Raw genomic sequence first — 26,342 nt, 5'->3', positions numbered from 1 at the left:
TGCTGTCCACCAGGTGGCGCTATCACACGACATTTCTACAGGATGGTGAAAAAAAAATCAACACTTTTGAGAATTTGCAACAACACGAGAAATGTACCTTCGGGCTGCGGAGACCACCTGGAGAAGATCCCAGGCGCGCGTCGACAATGATGGCGAACGAGTGGAGACTCTGTGACTTCTTGAAGCTGTTAACATTAGATTTGTTATCATATTCTTGGTTCTTTCAGGAAAAATCACGTAGAAGGGAAATAATAAAATAATACAAATTAAAGATAATACAATTAAATTCTCACGACGTTTCGGCCACAACGCAAGCAGCCGTCCTCAGGTGAAGAACAGGTCTGTCGGGAAAGACAGCGTCCTAATTAGGATGCTGTCTTTCTGACAGCTCTGTTTCCCTGCAGTCACGAAAACTTTAAATCGAAATTTGTCATCATGTTACATTCTATATTATCCGTTCTTTTTCCGTGAAAACGATAGTCCCATATAAGTGTTAACATTTTTGTTAAGCAACCTGTGTGTGTATATATATGTGTGTGTATATATGTGTGTATATGTGTGTGTGTATATGTGTGTGTATATATGTGTGTGTGTATATATATGTGTGTATATATGTGTGTGTCCGGCAAAACAACCTCCTACCTCCTCGCGGTGCCGGATGGGCAACACTGTCGTGGGCAGTGCTGTGGGGGGAGGGCCAATGCCCATTGGCCTCTCCCCTCATGGCGTCTGTGACCACCACAGTGGCTAAACGGGGGCTCTGGACGGGTGCGAGGGGCTGGTAACCCCTCCACCTTCAATTAACCACCACTAAACTACGAATTAAACATAAACCTGTAACAAATAAGCTTGTGCCGGAGGCCCCGGGGGGTCAGGCTTTTATGACGTCTCCTGGCCAAACCCCATTTGGCGGAGCCAGGAGATTGAATTTTCACCCTCGGGGCTCCTCCAGAAACAACAAAAAACCATTGCGGATGGCCACGTGGAATGTTCGAACGCTCACTGCGGAGGAGAGGCTGCCACTCCTCTGTCGGGAGCTGGACCGGTACCGCCTGGATCTCTGTGGCATTCAGGAGGTCCGGTGGACCGGTTCTGGCTCCTGCCACCATGAGGGGTGGACAGTCCTCTACTCGGGGCAGGAGACTGCCAAACAACAGGGTGTGGATCTTCTTCTGAACAAAAGAATGAAGGGGGCGTGGGAGCGTGGCGGTGAGGTGTGGGAAGCTGTAAGCCCTAGGATACTTTGGGCTCGCCTTCCCATCAACCAGAGGCGAGGAGTGGTGGTCGTGGTTACTTATGCCCCCACCGAAGACGAACATCCGTGGAGGGATGCAGGCAAAACCGATGAGTCAGACGCTTTCTATGACCTCCTGTCACAGGTGCTTGCTAAAGTGGCCACTCGGGACAGAGTCATCTTGTTGGTGACTTCAATGCCCGAGTTGGTCATGATGCTGGCACCTGGTCTGGAGTGATTGGAAGGCATGGGCCAGATCAGCTCAATAATAATGGTAGGAGGCTGCTAGATTTTTGTGCAGCCCATGGGCTTGTAATTACCAACACGCTCTTCCGGCATCGGCGCATCCACACAACATCATGGATACATGCCAGGTCCAAGCAAGAACATCTGCTGGACTACCTACATCTCTGCTTTATTGACCTGGTCAAGGCCTATGATACCATCAGTAGGACTGGGCTCTGGGTTGTTCTTCGTGCTTTCGGAGTCCCTGACCCTCTGCTCACGATCATTAAGGACCTTCATGATGGTGAGCGGGCCCGGGTAAAACTACGTGGCCGGGAGTCGGAGCCTTTCCCTGTACACCTTGGGGTGCGACAGGGATGTCCTCTGGCTCCCACATTATTTAACATCTATTTTGACCGCGTAGTTCGTGAAGCCTTCAATAGCTGTACCGGGGGAATTTCCATTTGGTACAGATACAATGGGAGGCTTATCGATGCCCGGGTGCGATCAAGGGATGGCTCCCTATTGGTCAACCATGTTATGTATGCCGATGATTTGGTAATAGCTGCTCATTCAGAAGAGGAGTTGGAGACGCTGCTGCTGAGACTGGAGCGTGCCACTAAGAGGTGGGGCCTTACCATCAGCCCCACCAAAACTAAGCACCTTCCTGGGTATTTTGTACCATCGGACACTCCACCCCCACAACTCCCAATTGGTGATGGGGCAGTAGTGGAGAGAGTGGAGAGTTTCCCATACCTGGGCAGTGTGCTTATGACCGGCTCCAGTTTATCAGCAGAGGTCTCCGAATCAGTCGAGCGGCAATATCTTTTCATCGGTTGCGTAACGCTGTGTGGAAGCTACCTGGTCTGTCGCTCCGCACGAAGCTTCAGGTCTTCTCGGCCACGGTCATTCCCTCCCTTCTCTACGCTTGCGAAACGTGGACCCCCCTAGTGGAGCATCTTCGCCGGTTGGAAACATTTAGGCTGGCCTGCCTACGATCCATCCTGGGTTTAACCAGGCTGGATTGTGTGAGGAGCTCACAAATCCTTGAAAGATCTGGGCAAAGTCCCATCAGTGAGCTCCTCCGGCAGGCAAGGCTGCGTTGGCTGGGTCATGTAGCCCGCATGCCCAGCCACCGCATGCCTAAACAGCTTTTGTTCGGCCGGATCGAGGGGGCTAAACGGGCGCGGCACGGGCTGGAGAAGAGATGGAGTGATGTGGTACAGGAGGACGTGGAGCTGAGTGGACTTGCCGATGACTGGTACCAGCGGTGTCAAGATCGGCCTCAGTGGAGGAGGCTCGTGAAGGACGCTACTGGGCAGTTGGAAGCAGTCGCCCTCCAACAACAACGGAGGGCGGAGGAGCAACGCTCACAACAACGAGCGGAGCGCCGGGTGGCTAAAGCACAGCAAGTTGGTACAGTAGGGGGCACAGGTGGTGCATCAGCCAGTCATCTCGGTCATCTCGGTCAGTCGACCCATGGCACCTGCTGGGTCTGCCCTGTGACCTCCTGCCAGCGGGCGTTCGACACTTCACGTGGCCTCAAGGTGCACTTGGCCTGGCACAAGCGTCGTGGTGACGTCACCGCCACTTAGTGGCGAATGGCGGTTGTTGTTGTTGTTGTTGTGTATATATGTGTGTGTGCGCGGCACGGGCTAGAGAAGAGATGAAGTGATGTGGTACAGGAGGACGTGGAGCTGAGTGGACTTGCCGATGACTGGTACCAGCGGTGTCAAGATCGGCCTCTGTGGGGGAGGCTCGTGAAGGATGCTACTGGGCAGTTGTAGGCAATCGCCCTCCAACAACAACGGAGGGCGGAGGAGCGACGCTCACAACAACGAGCGGAGCGCCGGGCAGCTAAAGCACAGCAATTTGGCACAGTAGGGGGCACAGGTGGTGCATCTACTTGTCATCTCAGTCGACCCATGGCACCTGCTGGGTCGGTCCCGTGACCTCCTCTTGTACCTAGCCTGGCACAGCAGTACAACCCATGGCACCTACTGGGTCTGTCCCGTGACCTCCTCCTGCACCTAGCCTGACACAGCAGCACAACCCATGGCACCTGCTGGATCTGTCCGGTGACCTCGTGCACCTAGCCTGGCACAGCAGTACAACCCATGGCACCTGCTGGGTCTGTCCCGTGACCTCCTCCTGCACCTAGCCTGGCACAGCAGTACAACCCATGGCACCTGCTGGGTCTGTTCCATGACCTCCTCCTGCACCTAGCCTGGCACAGCAGTACAACCCATGGCACCTGCTGGATCTGTCCGGTGACCTCGTGCACCTAGCCTGGCACAGCAGTACAACCCATGGCACCTGCTGGGTCTGTCCCGTGACTTCCTCCTGCACCTAGCCTGGCACAGCAAAACAACCCATGTCACCTACTGGATCTGTCCCGTGACCTCGTGCACCTAGCCTGGCACAGCAGTACAACCCATAGCACCTGCTGGGTCTGTCCCATGACTTCCTCCTGCACCTAGCCTGGCACAGCAGTACAACCCATGACACCTGCTGGGTCTGTCCCGAGACCCCCTGTCAGCAGAGAGCCTTCGACACTTCCTGTGGCTTCAAAGTGCACCTAGCCTGGCACAGGCGCCGTGGTGATGTCACCGTCACTTAGCGGCAAATGGCGCGCGTATCGGTATTGTATTTTTGGAAATTTGATTACATGGATAGTTTTGTTTGCTACTCGAATCCACTGAAGGTAAGTTTAACACGTAGTAGGCTGTCGCAAACAATATTATTCATTGGTCCACGCCAGCTGTCTCTGGTGTGGACCAATCAGTTTCAAGGACAATGCATAAATTATCAGAGTATTGTTTTTTGTTTGCATTTGACTGCAAGTATTGTGGTTAATGTAAGCATGATTCCTTGCAAAAGGTGTCAGTTTTGTTGCCAGAAAAAAGGGGAAAAACCCTATTAGTATATTTTGGTACTGGCAAAGGAGGTCCCGTGATCTTAACACGGCTGTTTTGTTGCCAGAAAAAAGAGGAAAATCCCCATTCTCATTAGTGACGTAGCTTGTGTAAAAGGTTTAACTTTGGTGTTGTAACATCTTCACACGTCTATTATCATTAGTGACGCTGCTTGTGCAGTAGCACACCCACCCCTTGGACTAAAGACCCCATGCAGTTATCTCACTTCCTTCTTTGAAGTCACCGCTGTCTGGGCAACCTCACCTGGCCTCGTCGAACACGAGAGGGGATGGGGGTGCTGAGGCATCCATTGGGCTGTCAGAGTGTGACGGGGGCAGGTAGCGCCTCCCACTGTGCATTTATAAACACTCACGCAGAGGTAATAGCCACTCACACACACTTACACACACACTCACACAGAGGTGACAGCCACACACACACACTCACTCACACACACTCACTCACACACACTCACACACAGAGGTGACAGCCGCACACACACACTCACACACTCACACGCAGAGGTGACAACCACACACACATACTCACACACACACACTCACACACAAAGGTGACAGCCACACACACACACGCGGTGCCACTGAACGCGTGCATCGAATCATCATCGGTCACTCCACGGACCTGTGACTTGGGCTAACAAATGTGAGTATTCAACTCTGTGCGAGTGTCTGAGTGTGTAAGTGCACCTAGCCTGGCACAGGTGACGTGGTGACGTCAGCGCCACTTAGCGGCGAATGGCGCGTATTGGTATGGATGTTGGACTTCTTTTGCACCGTACGTAGCCAACCGTGGCTAATCGGAGGTGTGGCTTGAATGACAACAATCTAAATACAACAACAACAGCAGCACTCAGCTCTCAAGGAATGAGTGTTCGATCTCGATCATTTAAAAGTGGCCTCCTAATATCGCAAGGAAGAGCGTTCCAGACGGCCGCAAAAGCGCATCTCAAAGCGTGCGAGGCGGTGTGTGTGTGTGTGTAGGTCGACTCAGCCTCAAATGTGTACTCTGTACGGTGTGTAGCCAACATCGCCACTAGGGAGACAAAGGCGGTCGGGCGTGGTACTGGCCACCCACCCCCTCGTGTGCCGTGCCGGCAGCCTTCATAACAGAGGTCGCAACCGGGTACCCGATACCCGTACCCTACCCGATACCCGGCAACCCGTACACGGCCGGGTACGGGTACGGGTACCCGTTTGCGACCCTGGTGCGGCCAGGTACGGGTACGGGTAAGGAATCAAAACCCGTTTGTGACCTCTGCTTCATAGCTGCTGCTACTCGCTAACAGCACTTGCCCCTACAGTCTGTTAGAGGCTACACGGGGGATCTTTGTGTAGGTGAGCGAGTTGAGATCTTTGATCTTTGAACTTTGTGTGTGCTGAGCTGTAGTGTAGCGGGTAGCGCTACGAACCCGGCGACAGGAGATGGGTTCCCGCTCACGGCCAACACCGCCGGTCACGATCATCTGAACCGGTCCCGGGCCTCCCCTAGGTCAACTCAGCCTCCAATGAGCACCTCCAGCGGTGTGTAGTAAACATCGCTAGCACTTTTTCTTCTTGGTTCTTTCGGTAAAGTCACGTAGAATGGAAATAATAAAATAATAAAAATAAAACATAATAAAATAATTCTCACGACGTTTCGGCCACAACGCAAGCAGCCGTCCTCAGGTGAAGAACAGGTCTGTCGAGTAGACAGAGTCTGAATGACAGACCTTCTCTCCACCTGAGGATGGCTGCTTGCGTTGTGGCCGAAACGTCGTGAGAATTAATTTATTATGTTTTAGTTTTTATTATTTTATTATTTCCATTCTACGTGACTTTTCCGAAAGAACCAAGAAGATGAATCCCTGCAGTCACGAAAGAAGCTTTAAATCGAAATTTTATCGCTAGCACTGTGGGAGACACAAAGGCGGCCGGGCTTGGTGCTGGCCACCCACCCCCACCTCGTGTGTCACAGTGCCGGCCGTCGTAGGCGCTACAGGCCAATAACACTTGCCCCTACAGTCTGTTAGAGGCTAAACGGAAATCGTTAGTTTTGTATTTCACGCGCATACATCTACGGTGAGTGTACAACACGGACGGGTTTATAAGAGGAATATGCGAACATTGGCGTCGTGACCTTCACCAGGTAAGGAACCGGTTGGACTCCGCTCTGTGGTTACCGGTCTCAACCGGGAGATTCCGTGACACTTACTTTTCTCACTACGAGATTCAGGCTTCGTTCAGATTCACTGCCCCTTGTGAGTGACGTCCTTTATTTAACCACCAGTTGAGAGCGCTCCCATTGAGAGTCATTGCCCCTTGTTATTGGCGTCCTTTATTTAACCACCAGCTTAGAGACCTCCCATTGAGATGCATTGCCTCTTGTGATTGACGTCCTTTATTTAACCACGAGCTGAGAGCGCTCCCATTCAGGTGAACGGTCTCGTGTTGATGAGTCTTGCCGCACGGTGAAGTGGGATGTTGTATACTAGATTTGTGTTTCTATTTCATTTATACCTGATGATGATTGCTTGTGTTGCAATCGAAACGTCGTATGCTATTATTTTATTTATTATTTTATATGTATACGTGACTTTAACCTAAAGAACCAAAGAGTAATTCCTGCAGTCACGAAAGCTCCAAATTAAGTTTGGGATGTTGTGACTGCCAAACGATGAACTAATTTGTTAACCGTTTTGTAACTTGTTCATTTTACAGAATTCCTGTTCTACGTTCGTCAAGAAATGGCCCTGATATCTACACTTGGAAGAACAACAACAATGTTCATGATAAAAATAGCATTATTTGGTAAGTAGCATCATCATCACCACCACCACCACCACGTGTTGCCTGTAACAGAGTGTTGGGGCAAGCGCTGAACGAGGGCTGAGGGTTGAGTGACTGGAGCAGTGGTCACGTAGGGTCACGTAGGAGTCACGTGGGGGTCACGTGGGAGGAGCGGAGTAGTGAGACGCAGTGGAGAAGAGGGGAGGAGGCTCTCAGAGCGGAATGGAAGAAGGCTAAGAAGGAGGAGGAGTGCTTCATGTACAGGGGCACTGCTGAGTCTATGTGTAGCAGTGTTGAGTCTGTGAGTAGTGTTGAATCTATGGGTAGCAGTGTTGAGTCTATGTGTAGCAGTGCTGAGTCTATGAGTAGCAGTGTTGAGTCTATGAGTAGTGTTGAATCTATGGGTAGCAGTGTTGAGTCTATGAGTAGCAGTGCTGAGTCTATGAGTAGTGTTGAGTCTATGGGTAGCAGTGCTGAGTCTATGGGTAGTGTTGAGTCTAAGGTAGCAGTGCTGAGTCTATAGGTAGTGTTGAGTCTATGGGTAGCAGTGCTGTGTCTATGGGTAGCAGTGTTGAGTCTATGTGCAGTGTTGAGTCTATGTGCAGTGTTGAGTCTATGGTGCAGTGCTGAGTCTCTGGGTAGCAGTGCTGAGTCTATGGGTGGCAGTGCTGAGTCTATGGGGAGTGTTGAGTTTATGGGCAGTGGTGAGTCTATAGGCAGTGTTGAGTCTATGGTGCAGTGTTGAGTCTATGGGCAGTGTTGAGTCTATGGTGCAGTGTTGAATCTATGGTGCAGTGTTGAATCTATGGTGCAGTGTTGTCTATGGTGCAGTGTTGAATCTATGGTGCAGTCTGAGTCTATGTGCAGTGCTGAGTCTATGGTACAGTGTTGAGTCTATGGTGCAGTGCTGAGTCTATGGTACAGTGTTGAGTCTATGGTTCAGTGTTGAGTCTATGGTGCAGTGTTGAGTCTATGGTGCAGTGTTGAGTCTATGGTACAGTGTTGAGTCTATGGTGCAGTGTTGAGTCTATGGTGCAGTGTTGAGTCTATGGTGCAGTGCTGAGTCTATGGTTAGCAGTGTTGAGTCTCAAGGTGTTATCAGTTTTGGCACGAGCACAGTCCACGTGCAAGGCGTTACACAAGCTCGTCACTCAACCATAAATCAATTCATAAAACTCGGCCGGTACGGCACACAAGTAGGTGGGTGGCCAGCACCACGCCCGCCCGGCCGCCTTTTGTCTCCCCCCTACCGGTTCAGATAATCGCTGTCACTGGTGCTGGTGGTGGCCGTGAGTGGGAATCGAACTCGTGTCTCCGCCGGATTCGTGACCACCACTGCCCACACAAAGACAGACACAAACATAAAAACACACACACACAGAAACACACACAGTCACACACATAGAGACCACACAAAGACACACATACAGAGACACACACAGACAAAGATACACACAAAGACACACAAAGACACACGTAGAGACACACAAAGACACACACAAAGATAAACAGGGACCCATAGACTCACACAGAGACCCACCGACTCACACAGAGACCCACAGACTCACACAGAGACCCACCGACTCACACAGAGACCCACAGACTCACACAGAGACCCACCGACTCACACAGAGACCCACAGACTCACACAAAGAATGCAACCTTCACCTTGTTACCTGGTCACCAACAGCACACTTTTATGAGATGTTGTATGACTCTTAAATGTAATTACGAGTTCCAAGTCCTGAGTCAAGGTCATACACACTCTCTCTCTCTCTTTCATAACTGCAGAGAAGTGAGGTTTACGATGGTCGTGTTTGCACCACAATCAATGAGTGTGAGTGGATGTGCGGAGAGCGGTGGCGCAGCGGTTAGCGCTGCGCTACGAGCCCAGGAGAAACCCGAGTTCGATTCCAGCCCATGGCCAACACCACTAACACCAGTGACGATTGTCCGACCCCGGTCTTGGGGACTCTCCTATGTAAACTTAGCCTCAAATAGAGACACAGAGAGAAACATAGACTCACACAGAGACCTGTAAACGTCGCCACTGGGGAGACAAAGGCGGCCGGGCAGGCATGATGCTGGACCCCCCCCCTCGTGTGCCGTGCCGGCCTTAGTAGGCGCTGCCACTCACTGCTAACAGCAATTGTCCCAACAGTCTGTGAAGGCTGTGCGAGCGATGGTTGTCTTTGTGTTCATATTCTTAGGTTTTTTCGGTAAAGTCACGTAGGTAAAAAATTAAAATGAAAATTAATAAAAGTAAAATAAAAGAAAAAAAGAAAAATCACGACGTTTCGGAGGCAACACAAGCTTCCGTCTTCAGGTGGAACCGTCACAGCACGCTTGCTTGATACAGCTATCATGCTGTGACGGTTCCACCTGAAGACGGAAGCTTGTGTTGCCTCCGAAACGTCGTGATTTTTATTTTTTTCTTTTATTTTACTTTTATTAATTTTTATTTTTATTTTTTATCTACGTGACTTTACCGAAAAAACCTAAGACTATGAATTCTTGGAGTCACGAAAGCTTCAAATCTAGAATTGTCTTTGTTTGGATGTGTGATTGGGCATGTCCGCCCCTGTAAGGTCAAACAATGAGCAACATCGATTCCTTGGGGGGCATTCGAGGAATTTGTTTGCCTGTTTGCTAACGGTTCTTCGGGGTTATTTAAAAATCGGCTGATCGTGACATTTCCTCTTCTCTGTGCCCGTCAGGGCGCTTGAGAACGTGCGCGTGTTTTGTCATGCCCGCTTCACAGTACGTCACACGGAGTGACTATTCACAAACTCATAGACTCAACACTGCCCATAGACTCAACACTGCACCATAGACTCAAGAATGCCCCATAGACTCAGCACTACCCATAGACTCAACACTGCCCATAGACTCAACACTGCACCATAGACTCAACACTGCACATAGACTCAACACTGCACCATAGACTCAACACTGCACCATAGTTTTTTTTTTCTTCTTGTTTCTTTCGGTAAAGTCACGTAGAAGGGAAGTAATAAAATAATAAAAATAAAACATAATAAAACAATTCTCACGACGTTTCGGCTACAACGCAAGCAGCCGTCTTCAGGTGAAGAATGAGACACTACCAAACTAGGAGCTTATATATAAGCTGCATTGGGGGTTGAAGAGCGCCTTAACAAAAAGAATGTGCATGTGAAGAGGGATTTAGCATATTCATGGAAAATGCGTAGGCGTTGGGCGGGGGGGTGTCAAAGTCATATTATGCCCATGCATTATGCAGGATCAGCAGCAACCAAGGGGGGTGCAGGGATTAGCAGTAACAAAGGAAAGGAATGTTAATGATATGTAGCTGCAGTTACTCAACAACCACGTAGAAAACTAAAGTATAAACTACATATAGACTCAACACTGCACATAGACTTAACACTGCCCATAGACTCAACACTGCCCGTAGACTCACCACTGCCCATAGACTCAGCACTCGTGTCTCCGCCGGATTCGTGACCACCACTGCCCACACAAAGACAGACACAAACATAAAAACACACACACAGAAACACACACAGTCACACACACACAGACACAGACTCACCCATACAGACACGCACAATCACATACAGAGACACACACAGACAAAGATACACACAGAGACACACAAAGACACATACACACAGACACACGCAGAGACCCATAGACTCACACAAAGAATGCAACCTTCACCTTGTTACCTGGTCACCAACAGCACATATAGACTCAACACTGCACCATAGACTCAACACTGCACCATAGACTCAACACTGCACCATAGACTCAACACTGCCCATAGACTCAACACTTCCCGTAGACTCAACACTGCCCATAGACTCAACACTACCCATAGACTCAGCACTGCCCATAGACTCAACACTGCCCCTGGCCTCAACACTGACCTTAGACTCAACACTACTCATAGACTTAACACTGCCCCATAGACTCAGCACTGCCCATGGCTCAACACTGCACCATAGATTCAACACTCCCCATAGAAGGGATTTCACACCTGATGATGAGTGTTTGTGTTGCAGTCGAAACGTCGTGAGAATTTTATTGTTTTAAATATTTATTATTTTATTATTTCCCTTCTATGTGACTTTACCGAAAGAACCAAGAATATGAATCTCTGCAGTCACGAAAGCTTTAAACAAAAAAAAACTGCACATAGACTCAAAACTGCCCATAGCCTCAACACTGCCCTTAGACTCAACACTGCCCACACACTCAGTAATGCACCATTAAGCTCAACACTGCGCCATATACTTAACACTGCAGCATAGACTCAACACTGCCCTTAGACTCAACACTGCCCATAGCCTCAACACTGCCCATAGACTCAGCACTGCACCATAGACTCAACACTGCTACCCATAGACTCAGCACTGCTACCCATAGACTCAACACTGCTACCCATAGACTCAACACTGATACCCATAGACTCAACACTGCTACCCATAGACTCAACACTGCTACCCATAGACTCAACACTGCTACCCATAGACTCAGCACTGCTACCCATAGACTCAACACTGCTACCCATAGACTCAACACTGATACCCATAGACTCAGCACTGCTACCCATAGACTCAACACTGCTACCCATAGACTCAACACTGCTACCCATAGACTCAGCACTGCTACCCATAGACTCAGCACTGCTACCCATAGACTCAACATTGCTACCTATAGACTCAACACTGCTACCCATAAACTCAACACTGCACCATAGACTCAACACTGCACTATAAACTCAACACTGCACCATAAACTCAACACTGGCCATAAACTCAGCACTGCTCCTAGATTTAACATCATTGCAAATACAAAGATCGCCCCTATATAGCCTCAAATGGCTTTTGGGGCAAGTGTGGTTAGCGAGTGGCAGCACCTATGAAGGCCGGCATTGTGCAGGGGGGGGGGGGGGTGGGGGGCTAACAGCGATGTTTACTGCACACCGCACCGGGTACCGATTTGAGACTAAGTCGACCTCGGTGGAGTCCCAGGACTGGTTTAGACAATCGTCGCTGGTGTTGGCCGTGAGCGGGAGTTGAACTCGGGTCGCCGGGTTCGCAGTACAGCGTAGCGCTAACTGCAACACTACCGCTCCCCATACACATGCAGCAGTACACACTAGTACACACAGCAGTACATAGCCACACTAGGACACAGCAGTACACGCGCACCAGTACACACACAACAATCTGCTATACACTATACCATTGACCGTCGCGTGAAAGATACTAAGAGGAAGCAACAGATTGTATAATAATAAATAGTATAAAATTGTAATGTTAAATACAATGTATAAGGTAATATATAGTATCGTAATTGTATAGTGAATATACAGCAGTGTGACATACAGTAGGGTGGGTAGAATAATACATAGTGTAATATTACAATGTATAATCGAAGGTATGGAGTGGTGTATAGTAATACATTATATATTTTAATGTTGGGTTTGTCTATGGCAGTATATTGTACGGGGTAGACCCGTGTAATGTAAGAGAAAAAAGTTTAGCTGGAAGCATATCACATTTTTTGCGACGTAGAATTGTAATGTATTACTTACTGTTAGTAGCTCAGCTTATTGGAGAGTATATTTAGTATACTGATGATACTATGTAGTTTATACTTTAGTTGTTTACGTGGTGGTTTAGTAACTGCAGCTACATACTATAAACACTCCTTCCCTTTGTTAATGCTACTCCTACCCCCTCCCTTTGATGCAGCTAATCCTGAATAATGCACGGGCATAACATGACTTTGAAACCCCCGCCCACCTCCTACGCATTTCACAAGTAGTACTAATCCCATATCTGCATTTCCCATTAATATGCTAAATTCCTCTTGATATGCAAATTATTTTGTCAAGGCGCTCTTCCCCCTCCAACCCAGCTTAAATATACGCTCCAAGCCTGGGGTGTTTCATTCAGACGCTGTCTTCCCGACAGACCTGTTCTTCACCTGAGGATGGCTGTTTGCGTTGTGGCCGAAACGTCGTGAGAATTATTTTATTATGTTTTATTTATTTTATTTTATTATTTCCCTTCTACGTGACTTTACCGAAAGAACCAAGAAGATGAATCCCTGCTGCAGTCACGAAAGCTTTAAATCGAAAAATGGCTGATATCATCATCATCATCACGTGGACATTGATACTAACAGCCAAATACTCTAAACACATAGAGACCCATAGACAGCCACAGAGACCCATACTCAGAGGGACTCGTAGACACCCACAGAGACCCATACTCAGAGAACCATACTGACCCATAGAGACCCATTCTCATAGAAAACCCACACAGACCCACAGAGACCCATACTCATAAAGACCCAAAGACACCCACAGAGACCCATACTCAGAGACCCAAACTGACCCACAGAGACCCACACTCAGAGACCCAGAGAGACTCAGAGACCCATGACCAGGTAAGGCCCCACTAGCTTTTTTATCAGAAGTGACCTGAACGCCACTAATCATAGAAGCTCAACTACGTGACTGATATCATCATCATCATCACCACGTGGACATTGATAGCAGCAGACAAAGACTCTGAACACGTGGTGGCGTAGATTCTAAATGTGGAGGGAAAAAGCGGAGGACCCGGAGCAGAGGTCGCAAACGGGTTTTGATTCCTTACCCGTACCCGTACCCGGCCGCACCAGGGTCGAAAACGGGTACCCGTACCCGTACCCTACCCGATACCCGGCTACCCGTACCCGGCCGGGTATCGGGTAGGGTACGGGTATCAGGTACCCGATTGCAACCTCTGAGATGAAGCCATGTTGCAGGCGCGGGTGGGTTGATTCTAGTAACTTGAATTGTGAGAAGAGACAAGACGTTGGGAAATGAGTGACAAACGGTGACTCACCAGTGACTCACGGCCTACCCGTACCCGTACCCGGCCGGGTACGGGTACGGGTAAGCCGTGAGTCACTGGGTACGGGTAGCCGGGTATCGGGTAGGGTACGGGTATCGGGTACCCGGTTGCGACCTCTGACCCGGAGTGAAAAATCCACGCAGCCACCACCATGAGGAGAGAGACGCAGACTTGCAACATACAGCAGCAGCAGACATGGCCAGGGTCTGACATCGAACCCACAGCCTCCTGCATACCAGGCGAGGGAGATTGCATCTCCTCGCCACTTGCGTGTGGCCGCTGTCTATTTGTGTCTTCGTGACTTGCGTAAGCGAGACTAGAAATCGCTATGTTCGTTTTGGGGGTTTCCAGTCTACATTTAACCCATGATGCTAACTGACAAATGCATACACGACGCACGATAGCGGGCTGGGCTAACTGGCGTCCTGGCTGTCCGGCTGTCGAGATGTGAAATGTCATCTCTGCTCACTTAGAAAAACAACAAACAACAGACGTCGTGCATTGACGGGGTTTCGCGGTGGATGTGGCTTGAAAGACCTTCACAATGGCCGTGTCACGGACACACTGAGTCAGCAAGGCTGAGATCCTGAGCGTCTGTTACCTATGAAGGTTCACAATGGCTTTGAAAGAAGTTCAACAAAGACAAAGGGGACGTCCATAAATGACGTCACGCACCTGGGGGGGGGGGTCAGACATTTGTGACGATGTGTGACGAGGGGGGGGGGGGTGTGTGACGTCACATCAAAATACTCAACTTCAAATAAATATATACAACACGTTCTACTTAATTAAATAGACTATTTAATAAATATTTTCTCCTACAACATCAGAGTGCAGCGCCACATTAAATATGCACTATAATGACAATAGTTTAAAGCGATTTGAAGCATGTTTTATTTTTTGGGGGGTGGGGGGGCGGGCAGAGCTTTGTGACGTCATATTTGAGGTGGGGTCTGAATTTTTGTTGACGCCGTGTGACGAAGGGGGGGAGGGGGTCAAAAATCGTCCAAAATCGCGTGACGTCATTTAATGACGGTCCCAAAGATCCCCCGTGTAGCCTTAACTGACTGTTGGGGCAAGTGCTGTGAGCGAGCACCTATGAAGGCCGGAACGGTACACGAGGGGGTGGGTGGCCAGCACCACGCCCGGTGGGAACCTATCCCAGGTCGCACAAGTTTGTAGCGCAGCGCGCTAACCGCTACACTACAGCTACCCACACTCCGAGACACACACTGACACATACACACACACACACACGTACATTCTCACACACATACACACACTATTCAGACGTGAACCCTGTAAGGGGTTGGGTGTCAGCTTGGAGCCCGTGATTGACACAGAGACCCATAGACACACACAGAGACCCATATATACACACAGAGACCCACAGACACACACAGAGACCCATAGACACACACAGAGACTCATAGATAACACACGTAGACCCATAGACATAAACAGAGACCTATAGATGCACACAGAGACCCACAGACACACACAGAGACCCATAGACACACACACAGAGACCCATAGATACACACATAGACCCATAGACACACACAGAGACCCATAGACTCACACGTAGACCCAAAGACACACACAGAGATCCATAGACACACACGTAGACCCATAGATACACACATAGACCCATAGACATACACAGAGATCCATAGACACACACGTAGACCCATACATACACACATAGACCCATAGACACACACAGAGACCCATAGACTCACACGTAGACCCATAGACACACACAGAGATCCATAGACACACACGTAGACCCATAGATACACACATAGACCCATAGACATACACAGAGACCCATAGACACACACAGAGACCCATAAATACACACATAGACCCATAGACACACACAGAGACCCATAGACTCACACGTAGACCCATAGACACACACAGAGATCCATAGACACACACGTAGACCCATAGATACACACATAGACCCATAGACATACACAGAGATCCATAGACACACACGTAGACCCATACATACACACATAGACCCAAAGACACACACAGAGACCCATAGACTCACACGTAGACCCATAGACACACACAGAGATCCATAGACACACTCGTAGACCCATAGATACACACATAGACCCATAGACATACACAGAAACCCATAGACACACACAGAGACCCATAGACACACACAGAGATCCATAGACACACACGTAGACCCATAGATACACACATATAGACCCATAGACATACACAGAGACCCATAGACACACACAGAGACCCATAGATACACACATATAGACCCATAGACATACACAGAGACCCATAGACTCACACGTAGACCCATAGACACACACAGAGACCCATAGATACACACATATAGACCCATAGACATACACAGAGACCTATTCATTCACACGGAGACCTCTTCTGTTAGTAAGGGTATTTGGGGAGGTCTGGACCGTGTACCCAAAGCAGCCATTCCAGCTGCATGAGCCACAGTCCTAAACCTCGCCCATTTACCCTCGACATCAGGAGGAGTGGGGGAGAATACCAACCCCAGTCGCAAGCGATGATGAAATTATTGCTTCCAAATTTCATCAGCTAGCTGAGACTATGGGTTTAAATGGGGTCCTGGGTTTACACCCACCACCGGAGTATAATAATGGCAGATGCATCTCACAGATGACAAGTCGATGGTCAGTGGGCAGATCAGCACCACGGTAGGTCCTGGTGTCAAGGACATGGGCCCACATCCGCTGTTCGGTCGCTATGTAGTCCAGCAAATGTTCTTTCTTGGACCCGGCATGCATCCATGATTTTGTGTGGTTGCGCCGAATCCGGAACAGCGTGTTGGTAATTACAAGCCCATTGGCTGCACAAAAATCTAGCAGCCTCCTGCCGTTGTTATTGAGCTGATCTGGCCCATGCCTTCCAATCACTCCAGACCAGGTGCCAGTGACTTCGGGCATTGAAGTCACCCAACAAGATGACTCTCTCCCTAGGGGCCTCCGGCACAAGCTTAATCAAAGTAAAAACTCGTGATTTAGTGTTCATTAATTGAAGGTGGAGGGGTTACCAGCCCCTCGCACCCATTCAGAGCCCCCATTTGGCCACTGTGGTGGTTACAAACGACATGAGGGGAATAGTCAATCTAAGTTGGCCCTACTCCCACGGCACTGCCCACCACAGCGTTGCCGTCCGGCACCAACAAGGAGGTAGGGGGTTCATTTTGCAGGACCCCAGTACACACACACACAGCAGTGCACACACAACAGTACACACACCATTACACACATATCAGTACACACACTAAGATGTACACATACAGCAGAACGCACACACCAGTAAGCCCACACCAGTACACACACCAGTACACACACACCAGTACACACACACCAGTACACACACACCAGTACACACACTAGTACACACACACACCAGTACACAAAGTTAGCAGTAGACACTCGATGCACCCAAAGCCCTGCCTCACGTGACGTGAATCACGGCGCGATTTCTGACGGAATTAATTAACTCACTCTGTCTGTTGTTTACTCTATGAGACCGCCTTTACCAGTGGCAAAATATAATAGGTTTTTAACCTTTAAACTGGTTCTAAATTGACACCTTTATACAAGGCATCATGTTTGCAATAACCGCAACACAAGCAGTCAAGGCATCATGCAAACATGATGCCTTGTATAAAGGTGTCAGTGTTGTACCAGTTTAAAGGGTAAAAACCTATTACTATATTTTGCCACTGGTAAAGGAGGTCTCATAGTGTAAATGCTTAACCCGAGCTCTCAATACTCTGATAGTGCACTGTTTTTGAGTTGTACGCCTTTTGGCGTCATCTGGTCCAACACCAATGGAGACTAGGCTCTAAGGAAAGCTGTCTCGGGTGTGGACCAATCAACTTCAAGGACAGTGCATATCATTATCATCATCACAGTTGTTTCTTTTTGTTTGCATTTTGACTGCTTGTGTTGCGGTTATTGCAAACATTATGCCTTGTATAAAGGTGTCAGTTTTGTACCAGTTTAAAGGGTAAAAACCTACTACTACTGTCTGTTGTTGTCGTTGTTGTTGTCGTTATTGTATCCTCAAATCTTGTAACTCAATTTTATCCCACTTCCAAATGTGGCATCGACTGCAAACTTGGTATACTTATGTTATACTGATGACAATACTATATTCTATCATAAAAAAAAACATTTTTTTTATGTGTTATGTTTCTGCTTGGGTCTAATTGTCCACGGTCAACTGACATTGGCTGTAATTGGCCACGGACCCTAACGTTATGGCAAGCTTCAGGGCCACTTCCTGGAGTCGTAGAGTTCTGCCATGACTAGTGCATTTCATTAAATTGTGTTAAAAAAAGTTTTGTAAAATATATATATTTTTTCTGCTCATTGTTCAGAAGCGAACTGGTCATCACTAGCAGCAAAACAAAATGGCTGATATCATCATCATCACGTGGACATTGATACTAACAGCTAAATACTCTAAACACATAGAGACCCATAGACAGCCACATATATCCATACTCAGAGGGACTCGTAGACACCTACACAGACCCATACAGACCCACAGAGACTCATACTCACATAGACCCATACAGACCCAGAGATACCCATACTCATAGAGACCCAGAGAGACTCAGAGACCCATACTCATAGAAACCCACACAGACCCACAGAGACCCATACTCATAGAGACCCAAAGACACCCACAAGAGACCCATACTCATAGAGACCCAGAGAGACCCATAGACACCCACAGAGACCCATACTCAGAGACCCAAACTGTCCCATAGAGACCCATACTCATAGAGACCCAGAGAGACCCATAGACACCAACAGAGACCCACACTCAGAGACCCAGAGAGACTCAGAGACCCATGGACACCCACAGAGACCCACACTCAGAGACCCTGAGAGACTCAGAGACCCACACAGACCCACAGAGACCCATACTCATAGAGACCCAAAGACGCCCACAGAGACCCATACTCATAGAGACCCAGAGAGACTCAGAGACCCATGTACACCCAGAGAGACCCATACTCATAGAGACCCAGAGCGACCCAGAGACCCATAGACACCCACAGAGACCCACACTCAGAGACCCAGAGAGACTCAGAGACCCATGGGAGGCCACATAGACCCACACTCAGAGACCCTGAGAGACTCAGAGACCCATACAGACCCAGAGAGACCCATACTCATAGAGACCAAGAGAGACCCAGAGACCCATGGGAAGCCACATAGACCCACACTCAGAGTCCCATACTAAAACTAAGCCATGTTTATTGTGACCAGGTCAGGCTCCACTAAGCTGCTGTGTAGCTTTTTTTTTATCAGAAGCGACCTGACCGCCACTAATCATAGAAGCTCAACCACGTGATTGATATCATCATCATCACCACGTAGACATCGATAGCAGCAGACAAATAGCCTAAACGCGTGGTGACGTAGATTCTAAATGTGGAGGGAAAAACCGGAGGACCCGGAGCAGAGGTCGCAAACGGGTTTTGATTCCTTACCCGTACCCGTACCCGGCCGCACCAGGGTCGAAAACGGGTACCCGTACCCGTACCCTACCCGATACCCGGCTACCCGTACCCGGCCGGGTATCGGGTAGGGTATGGGTATCAGGTACCCGATTGCAACCTCTGGGATGAAGCCATGTTGCAGGCGCGGGTGGGTTGATTCTAGGAACTTGAATTGTGAGAAGAGACAATACATTTGGAAATGAGTGACAAACGGTGACTCACCAGTGACTCACGGCTTACCCGTACCCGTACTCGGCCGCATCAGGGTCGCAAACGGATTCCCGTACCCGTACCCGGCCGGGTACGGGTAGCTGGGTATCGGGTATGGTACGGGTATCGGGTACCCGCTTGCGACCTCTGACCCGGAGTGAAAAATCCACGCAGCGACCACAATGAGGAGAGAGACGCAGACTTGCAACATACAGCAGCAGCAGCAGACATGGCCAGGATCTGGCATCGAATCCACGACCTCCTGCATACCAGGCGAAGGAGATTGCATCTCCTCGCCACCTGCGTGTGGCCGCTGTCTGTTTGTGTTTTCGTGACTTGCCTAAGCGAGACTCGAGATGGCAATGTTCGTTCTGGGGGTTTCCCGTCCACACTTAACTCGTTATGTTAACTGACAAATGCCTATACGATGCACTATAGCGGGCTGGGCTACCTGGCTGTGAAATGTCATCTCGGCTCCCTTAGAACAACAACAAACAACAGACGTCGTGCGTTGACGGGGTTTCGCAGTAGATGTGGCTTGAAAGACCTTCACAATGGCCGTGTCACGGACACACTGAGTCAGCAAGGCTGAGATCCTGAGCGTCTGTTACCTGTGAAGGTTCACAATGGCCGAGAAAGAAGTGCAACAAAGACAAAGGGGACGTCCATTAATGACGTCACGCACCGGGGGGGGGGGGTGTCAGACATTTGTGACGATGTGTGACGAGGGGGGGGGTGTGTGACGTCACATCAAAATACGCAACTTCAAATAAATATAGACAACACGTTCTACTTAATTAAATACACTGTTCCTCGTAGCAGGAGGAGCCTTTCGCGAGCAATATTATCCACAGCGGAGGTTTGTGTTGGCTTAGATCGAGTAAATATCAATGTTGTGTTGGGGTTACACTCGCCACTTTGAACCGACACAGCCAATGGGTGAGGTTTGTCACGTATACAAAACCTGCCAATTCGTTACGAGTTCAACTGATGTGTTGGAGAGTCAGTCCACTACAGCATTTACAATAGTAGTGTAGTATTGTATAGTAGTGTAGTGTATAGTAGTGTATAGTAGTGCAGCGTATAGTAGTGTAGTGTATAGTGTAGTGTATAGTAGTGTAGTGTATAGTATAGTGTAGTGTATAGTAGTGTGGTGTATAGTAGTGTATAGTAGTATAGTGTATAGTGTAGTGTATAGTAGTGTAGTGTGTAGTTTATTGTATAGTAGTGTAGTTTGTAGCAGTGTAGTGTATAGTAGTGTAGTGTATAGTAGTGTAGTTTGTAGCAGTGTAGTGTATAGTAGTGTATAGTGTAGTGTATAGTGTAGTGTATAGTGTAGTGTATAGTAGTGTAGTGTATAGTAGTGTAGTGTATAGTGTAGTGTATAGTAGTGTAGTGTATAGTAGTGTAGTGTATAGTAGTGTAGTGTATAGTAGTGTAGTGTATAGTAGTGTAGTGTATAGTGTAGTGTATAGTAGTGTGGTGTATAGTGTGGTGTATAGTAGTGTAGTGTATAGTAGTGTAGTGTAGAGTGTAGTGTATAGTAGTGTAGTGTGTAGTTTAGTGTATAGTAGTGTAGTGTGTAGTTTAGTGTATAGTAGTGTAGTATGTAGCAGTGTAGTGTGTAGTGTAGTTTAGTGTATATTAGTGTAGTGTGTAGCAGTGTAGTGTGCAGTAGTGTAGTGTGTAGTTGTCTAGTGTAAAGTGTAGTGTATAGTAGTGTAGTGTATAGTAGTGTATAGTAGTGTAGTGTATAGTGTAGTGTATATTGTTTTATACTCGCACAGCACTCACTGGTTGTTGTGTGTTGGATAGTAAGCCCATTACAACATTTACACTTATAGTGTAGTGTATAGTAATGTAGTGTATAGTAGTGTAGTGTATAGTGTAGTGTATAGTAGTGTAGTGTGTAGTTTAGTGTATAGTGTAGTGTATAGTAGTCTAGTGTATAGTAGTGTAGTGTATAGTAGTGTAGTGTAGTATGTAGTGTAGTGTATAGTAGTGTAGTGTATAGTAGTGTAGTGTGTATAGTAGTGTATTGTGTAGTGTATAGTAGTGTAGTGTGTAGTTTAGTGTATAGTAGTGTAGTGTATAGTAGTGTAGTGTATAGTAGTGTATAGTGTAGTGTGTATAGTAGTGTAGTGTATAGTAGTGTAGAGTGTAGTGTATAGTGTAGTGTATAGTAGTGTAGTGTATAGTAGTGTAGTGTATAGTAGTGTATAGTGTAGTGTGTATAGTAGTGTAGTGTATAGTAGTGTATAGTGTAGTGTATAGTAGTGTAGTGTATAGTAGTGTATAGTGTAGTGTGTATAGTAGTGTAGTGTATAGTAGTGTATAGTGTAGTGTATAGTAGTGTAGTGTATAGTAATGTAGTGTATAGTATAGTGTATAGTAATCTAGTGTATAGTAGTATAGTGTAGTGTATAGTGTAGTGTATAGTGTAGTGTATAGTAATGTAGTGTATAGTATAGTGTATAGTAATGTAGTGTATAGTAGTATAGTGTAGTGTATAGTAGTATAGTGTAGTGTATAGTGTAGTGTATAGTGTAGTGTTGGATAGTAAGCCCACTACAACATTTACAATCCAAGTTCCGTGACGTATCGCAGGTAATTACAACAACAACAACAAAGAGCATCATCAGGCAACTCTGCGGTTTCCATTCCACGTACCCCGCATACCCCACATACCGTCAACACCGATGGCACAATACAACCACGGACTCGTCAGGTCTGTGCTGATTAACAGGGCTTTTGAGTCTGGGGAGTTCTGCACCGATCACACTTGACAGGCTGTCACTGGGCATCTTGCTGTTTTTTCCTGGATTTTCTGTTTGCACATAGTCACATATTCACTTTAAGATGGTTTCTTGTTCATGTTTTTGTTTTTGTTTGTTGCGGTTGCACCCGATTCAAGAGCCGAATGGCTCACAGGGCGATACCAAATAAATGAAAACTTAAAAAACTAAACGAAATGAAATGAAATCTGCGGGACTGTGTTTAGCCAACTACAAGGTTGATAATTGTTTTTTACCCTTCTATCTGGCAACAAAACTGACACCTTTTTTACAAGGAGTCATGTTTGCATAGACCACAATACCTGCAGTCATAATGCAAACAAAAAACATAACTCTGATAATGTATGCACTGTCCTTGAAGTTGATTGGTCCACACCCGAGACAGCTTTCCTTAGAGCCTAGTCTCACATGGTGTTGGACCAGATGACGCCAAAAGGCGCACCTTTAGAAGGGTAAAAAAACAATTATCATATATTTTTACTGGCAAATGAGGTTCCAATGGTGAACTACAAGGTCGTTTGTTGTCGTTCCACCGCACCTCCGCTTAGCACGGTTGGCTACGTACGGTGCGAAAGAAGTTCAACGTACATGCACACTGAGCATGGTTGACTACGTATGGTAAGAAAGAAAAACGAAAAAACACTTTTGTTATTTGACCAGGTAAGGCCCACTGAACTATGTAGCTCTTTGTCAGAAGCAACCTGGCCACAAATGATAGCTCAACGAAGCGACTGATCATCATCATCACGTGGAAATGTATAGCAGCTAAATACTCTAAACGCGTGATGTTGATTCTTAATGTGGAGGGAAAACCAGAGGACCCAAAGTCAAATCCACGAGACCACGGGGTAATCGCGCAAACTCCAAATATATAAGAGGCGTCTGGGGTCGGGATCGAACCCACGACCTCCTGTATACAAGGCGAGGTGGTTAACATCTCTTAGTCACTGTGGATTTAGGGCCGGGATCGAACCCACAACCTCCGGTATACCAGGCGAGGTAGTTAACATCTCATAGCCACCGTGATGATGATGATGAGAGAGAGAGACACGCACAATCCAAATATACAATAGCAGGCGTCAGGGTCGGGATCGAACCCACGACCTCCTGTGTCCCAGGCGAGGTGGTTAACATCTCCTAGCCACCGTGATGATGATGAGAGAGAGAGACACGCACACTCCAAATATACAACAGCAGGCGTCTGGGGTCGGGATCGAACCCACGACCTCCTGTATACCAGGCGAGGTAGTTAACATATCTTAGCCAGTGTGGATTTAGGGCCGGGATCGAACTCACAACCTCCGGTATACCAGGCGAGGTAGTTAACATATCCTAGCCACCGTGATGATGATACGAGAGAGAGACACGCATACTCCAAATATACAACAGCAGGCGTCTGGGGTCGGGATCGAACCCACGACCTCCAGGCGAGGTAGTTAACATCTCTTAGCCACTGTGGATTTAGGGCCAGGATCGAATCCACAACCTCCGGTATACCAGGCGAGGTGGTTAACATCTCCTAGCCACCGTGATGATGATGAGAGAGAGAGACACGCAAACTCCAAATATACAACAGCAGGCGTCAGGGGTCGGGATCGAACCTACGACCTCCTGTATACCAGGCGAGGTAGTTAACATATCTTAGCCAGTGTGGAATTAGGGCCGGGATCGAACTCACAACCTCCGGTATACCAGGCGAGGTAGTTAACATCTGCTAGCCACCGTGGCGCCCCTAATGCGACCATCATCAGTGTAACGTTCTAACTCCGTGGCCCTAACTGGATCATCTGTGATATAGAGCCTCATAGCTCATCGGATACCTCCAGGATGAGTGAATTAATTCTGATTCTGAAATTCTGATTTATCCCCAGGAATGATGCTCGCTGGCAGTGCGGGGGTTGGGAACGGCTTGGAGTCCGAAGCGCAGCGCCAAGGTGAGTTCAATACCAGGTCGTGGTCAACTCGAATTCATCACCACCATCATGACCATCACCACCATCATCACCACCATCATGACCATCACCACCATCATCACCATCATCATCACCACCACCATCATCACCACCAACATCATCATCACCATCACCACCATCTTCATCATTGTCACCATCATTATCATCACCACCATCACCATCATCATCACCACCATTACAACCACCACCATCATCATCACAACCATCATCACCATCATCAATACCACCACCATCATCACCCCCATCATTATCATCACCACAACCATTAGGAACATCATCACCACTTTCATCATCATCACCACTACCATAATCATGACCATCGTCACCATCAACAAACCCATCATCATCACCACCACCATCATCACCACCATTATTATCATCACCACAACCACCATCATCATCACCACCATCACAACCACCACCATCATCATCACAACCATCATCATCACCACCACCATTATGAACATCATCACCACTTTCATCATCATCACCGCCACCATCAACACACCCATCATCATCATCATCACCACCTTCATCATCATCACTACTTATCTGGGCAGTGGCATAAAATTTCTATGGACCGCCTAGGAAAGCTAATTTAGTGATCTAACAAAAGTAATTCTCAACAGAACAACCGTAGTAGCATTCAATGACCGTTTCATTTTTCGTAAAAGCAATCCATTACTTAACGACAAAAAGGTGACATCGATCTCTCATTAACCTGACATCACTATTGTAACTAACTATGAATGCCATATTCACGAGTGCATTGATCTTAGGCCAGTCAGCACAGCGAGTGCACAAAATCACCGTCACATCATCGTTGGTGCAGCACCTCAATTCTTGCTCGTAGAACGACGAAACATCCATCGGCGCGACTGCCATGTAACATGAACTCTCTGCAGAGGTCGCAACCGGGTACCTGATACCCGTACCCTACCCGATACCCGGCTACCTGTACCCGGCCGGGTATGGGTACGGGTAGCCGGTTGCGACCCTGGTGCGGCCGGGTATGGGTAGGCCGTGAGTCACTGGTGAGTAACCGTTTGTCACTCATTTCGGGTAGGGTACGGGTAGGGAACGGATACCCGTACCCGGCCGGGTACGGGTATCCGGCCGGGTACGGGTACCCATTTGCGACCCTGGTGCGGCCGGGTACGGGTAAGGAATCAAAACCGGTTTGCGACCTCTGACTCTCTGTAGCGGAATAGATGGGAACGTACTGCCCTCTACTGCTTGAGTTGTGACATAGCTAACACGTTGGTGTGTAGCGTGGTATCTACAAGGCTCGATTATTGAAACTTACTACTCTGCATCATTATAGTCATCATCACCACCAACGTCATCATCACCATCGTCATCATCACCAACGTCATCATCATCACCGTCATCACCACCAACGTCATCATCACCACCGTCATCATCACCACCATCAACATCATCATCACTACCAACATCATCATCATCACCACCATCGTCATCATCACCGTCATCATCATCACCATCATCATCATCACTACCAACATCATCATCACTACCATCGTCATCATCATCACCGTCATCATCACCACCATCAACATCATCATCACTACCAACATCATCATCATCATCACCACCATCGTCATCATCACCATCATCATCACCACCATCGTCATCATCATCACCGTCATCATCACCACCATCAACATCATCATCACTACCAACATCATCATCATCACCACCATCGTCATCATCATCGCCGTCATCATCACCACCATCAACAT

General features: G+C 47.9%; 1 protein-coding gene across 2 annotated transcripts in view; it reads left to right on the top strand.

The window, feature by feature from the left end:
- The first annotated feature begins 4,783 nt into the window (after positions 1-4,783).
- LOC133339682 (myelin protein zero-like protein 1) overlaps positions 4,784-26,342 on the top strand; it is a 48,261-nt gene continuing 26,702 nt past the window's right edge. The window contains exons 1-3 of one of the 2 annotated variants that reach the window (XM_061547838.1): positions 4,784-5,037; positions 7,092-7,181; positions 24,478-24,540. In XM_061547838.1, coding sequence (XP_061403822.1) covers positions 7,118-7,181; positions 24,478-24,540 — 127 coding nt within the window. In that variant the 5' untranslated portion in view covers positions 4,784-5,037; positions 7,092-7,117. Of the gene's footprint in view, positions 5,038-5,798; positions 5,916-7,091; positions 7,182-24,477; positions 24,541-26,342 lie in introns of those variants that run through there. The other variant, XM_061547837.1, reaches the window with a different exon arrangement.

The sequence above is a fragment of the Lethenteron reissneri genome, unplaced genomic scaffold (assembly GCF_015708825.2).
Source record: "Lethenteron reissneri isolate LAM-NWPU_2019-01 unplaced genomic scaffold, ASM1570882v1 scaffold_203, whole genome shotgun sequence".
Classification (NCBI taxonomy): Eukaryota; Metazoa; Chordata; class Hyperoartia; order Petromyzontiformes; family Petromyzontidae; genus Lethenteron; species Lethenteron reissneri.
This window is presented reverse-complemented; position numbering and strand designations above follow the sequence as displayed.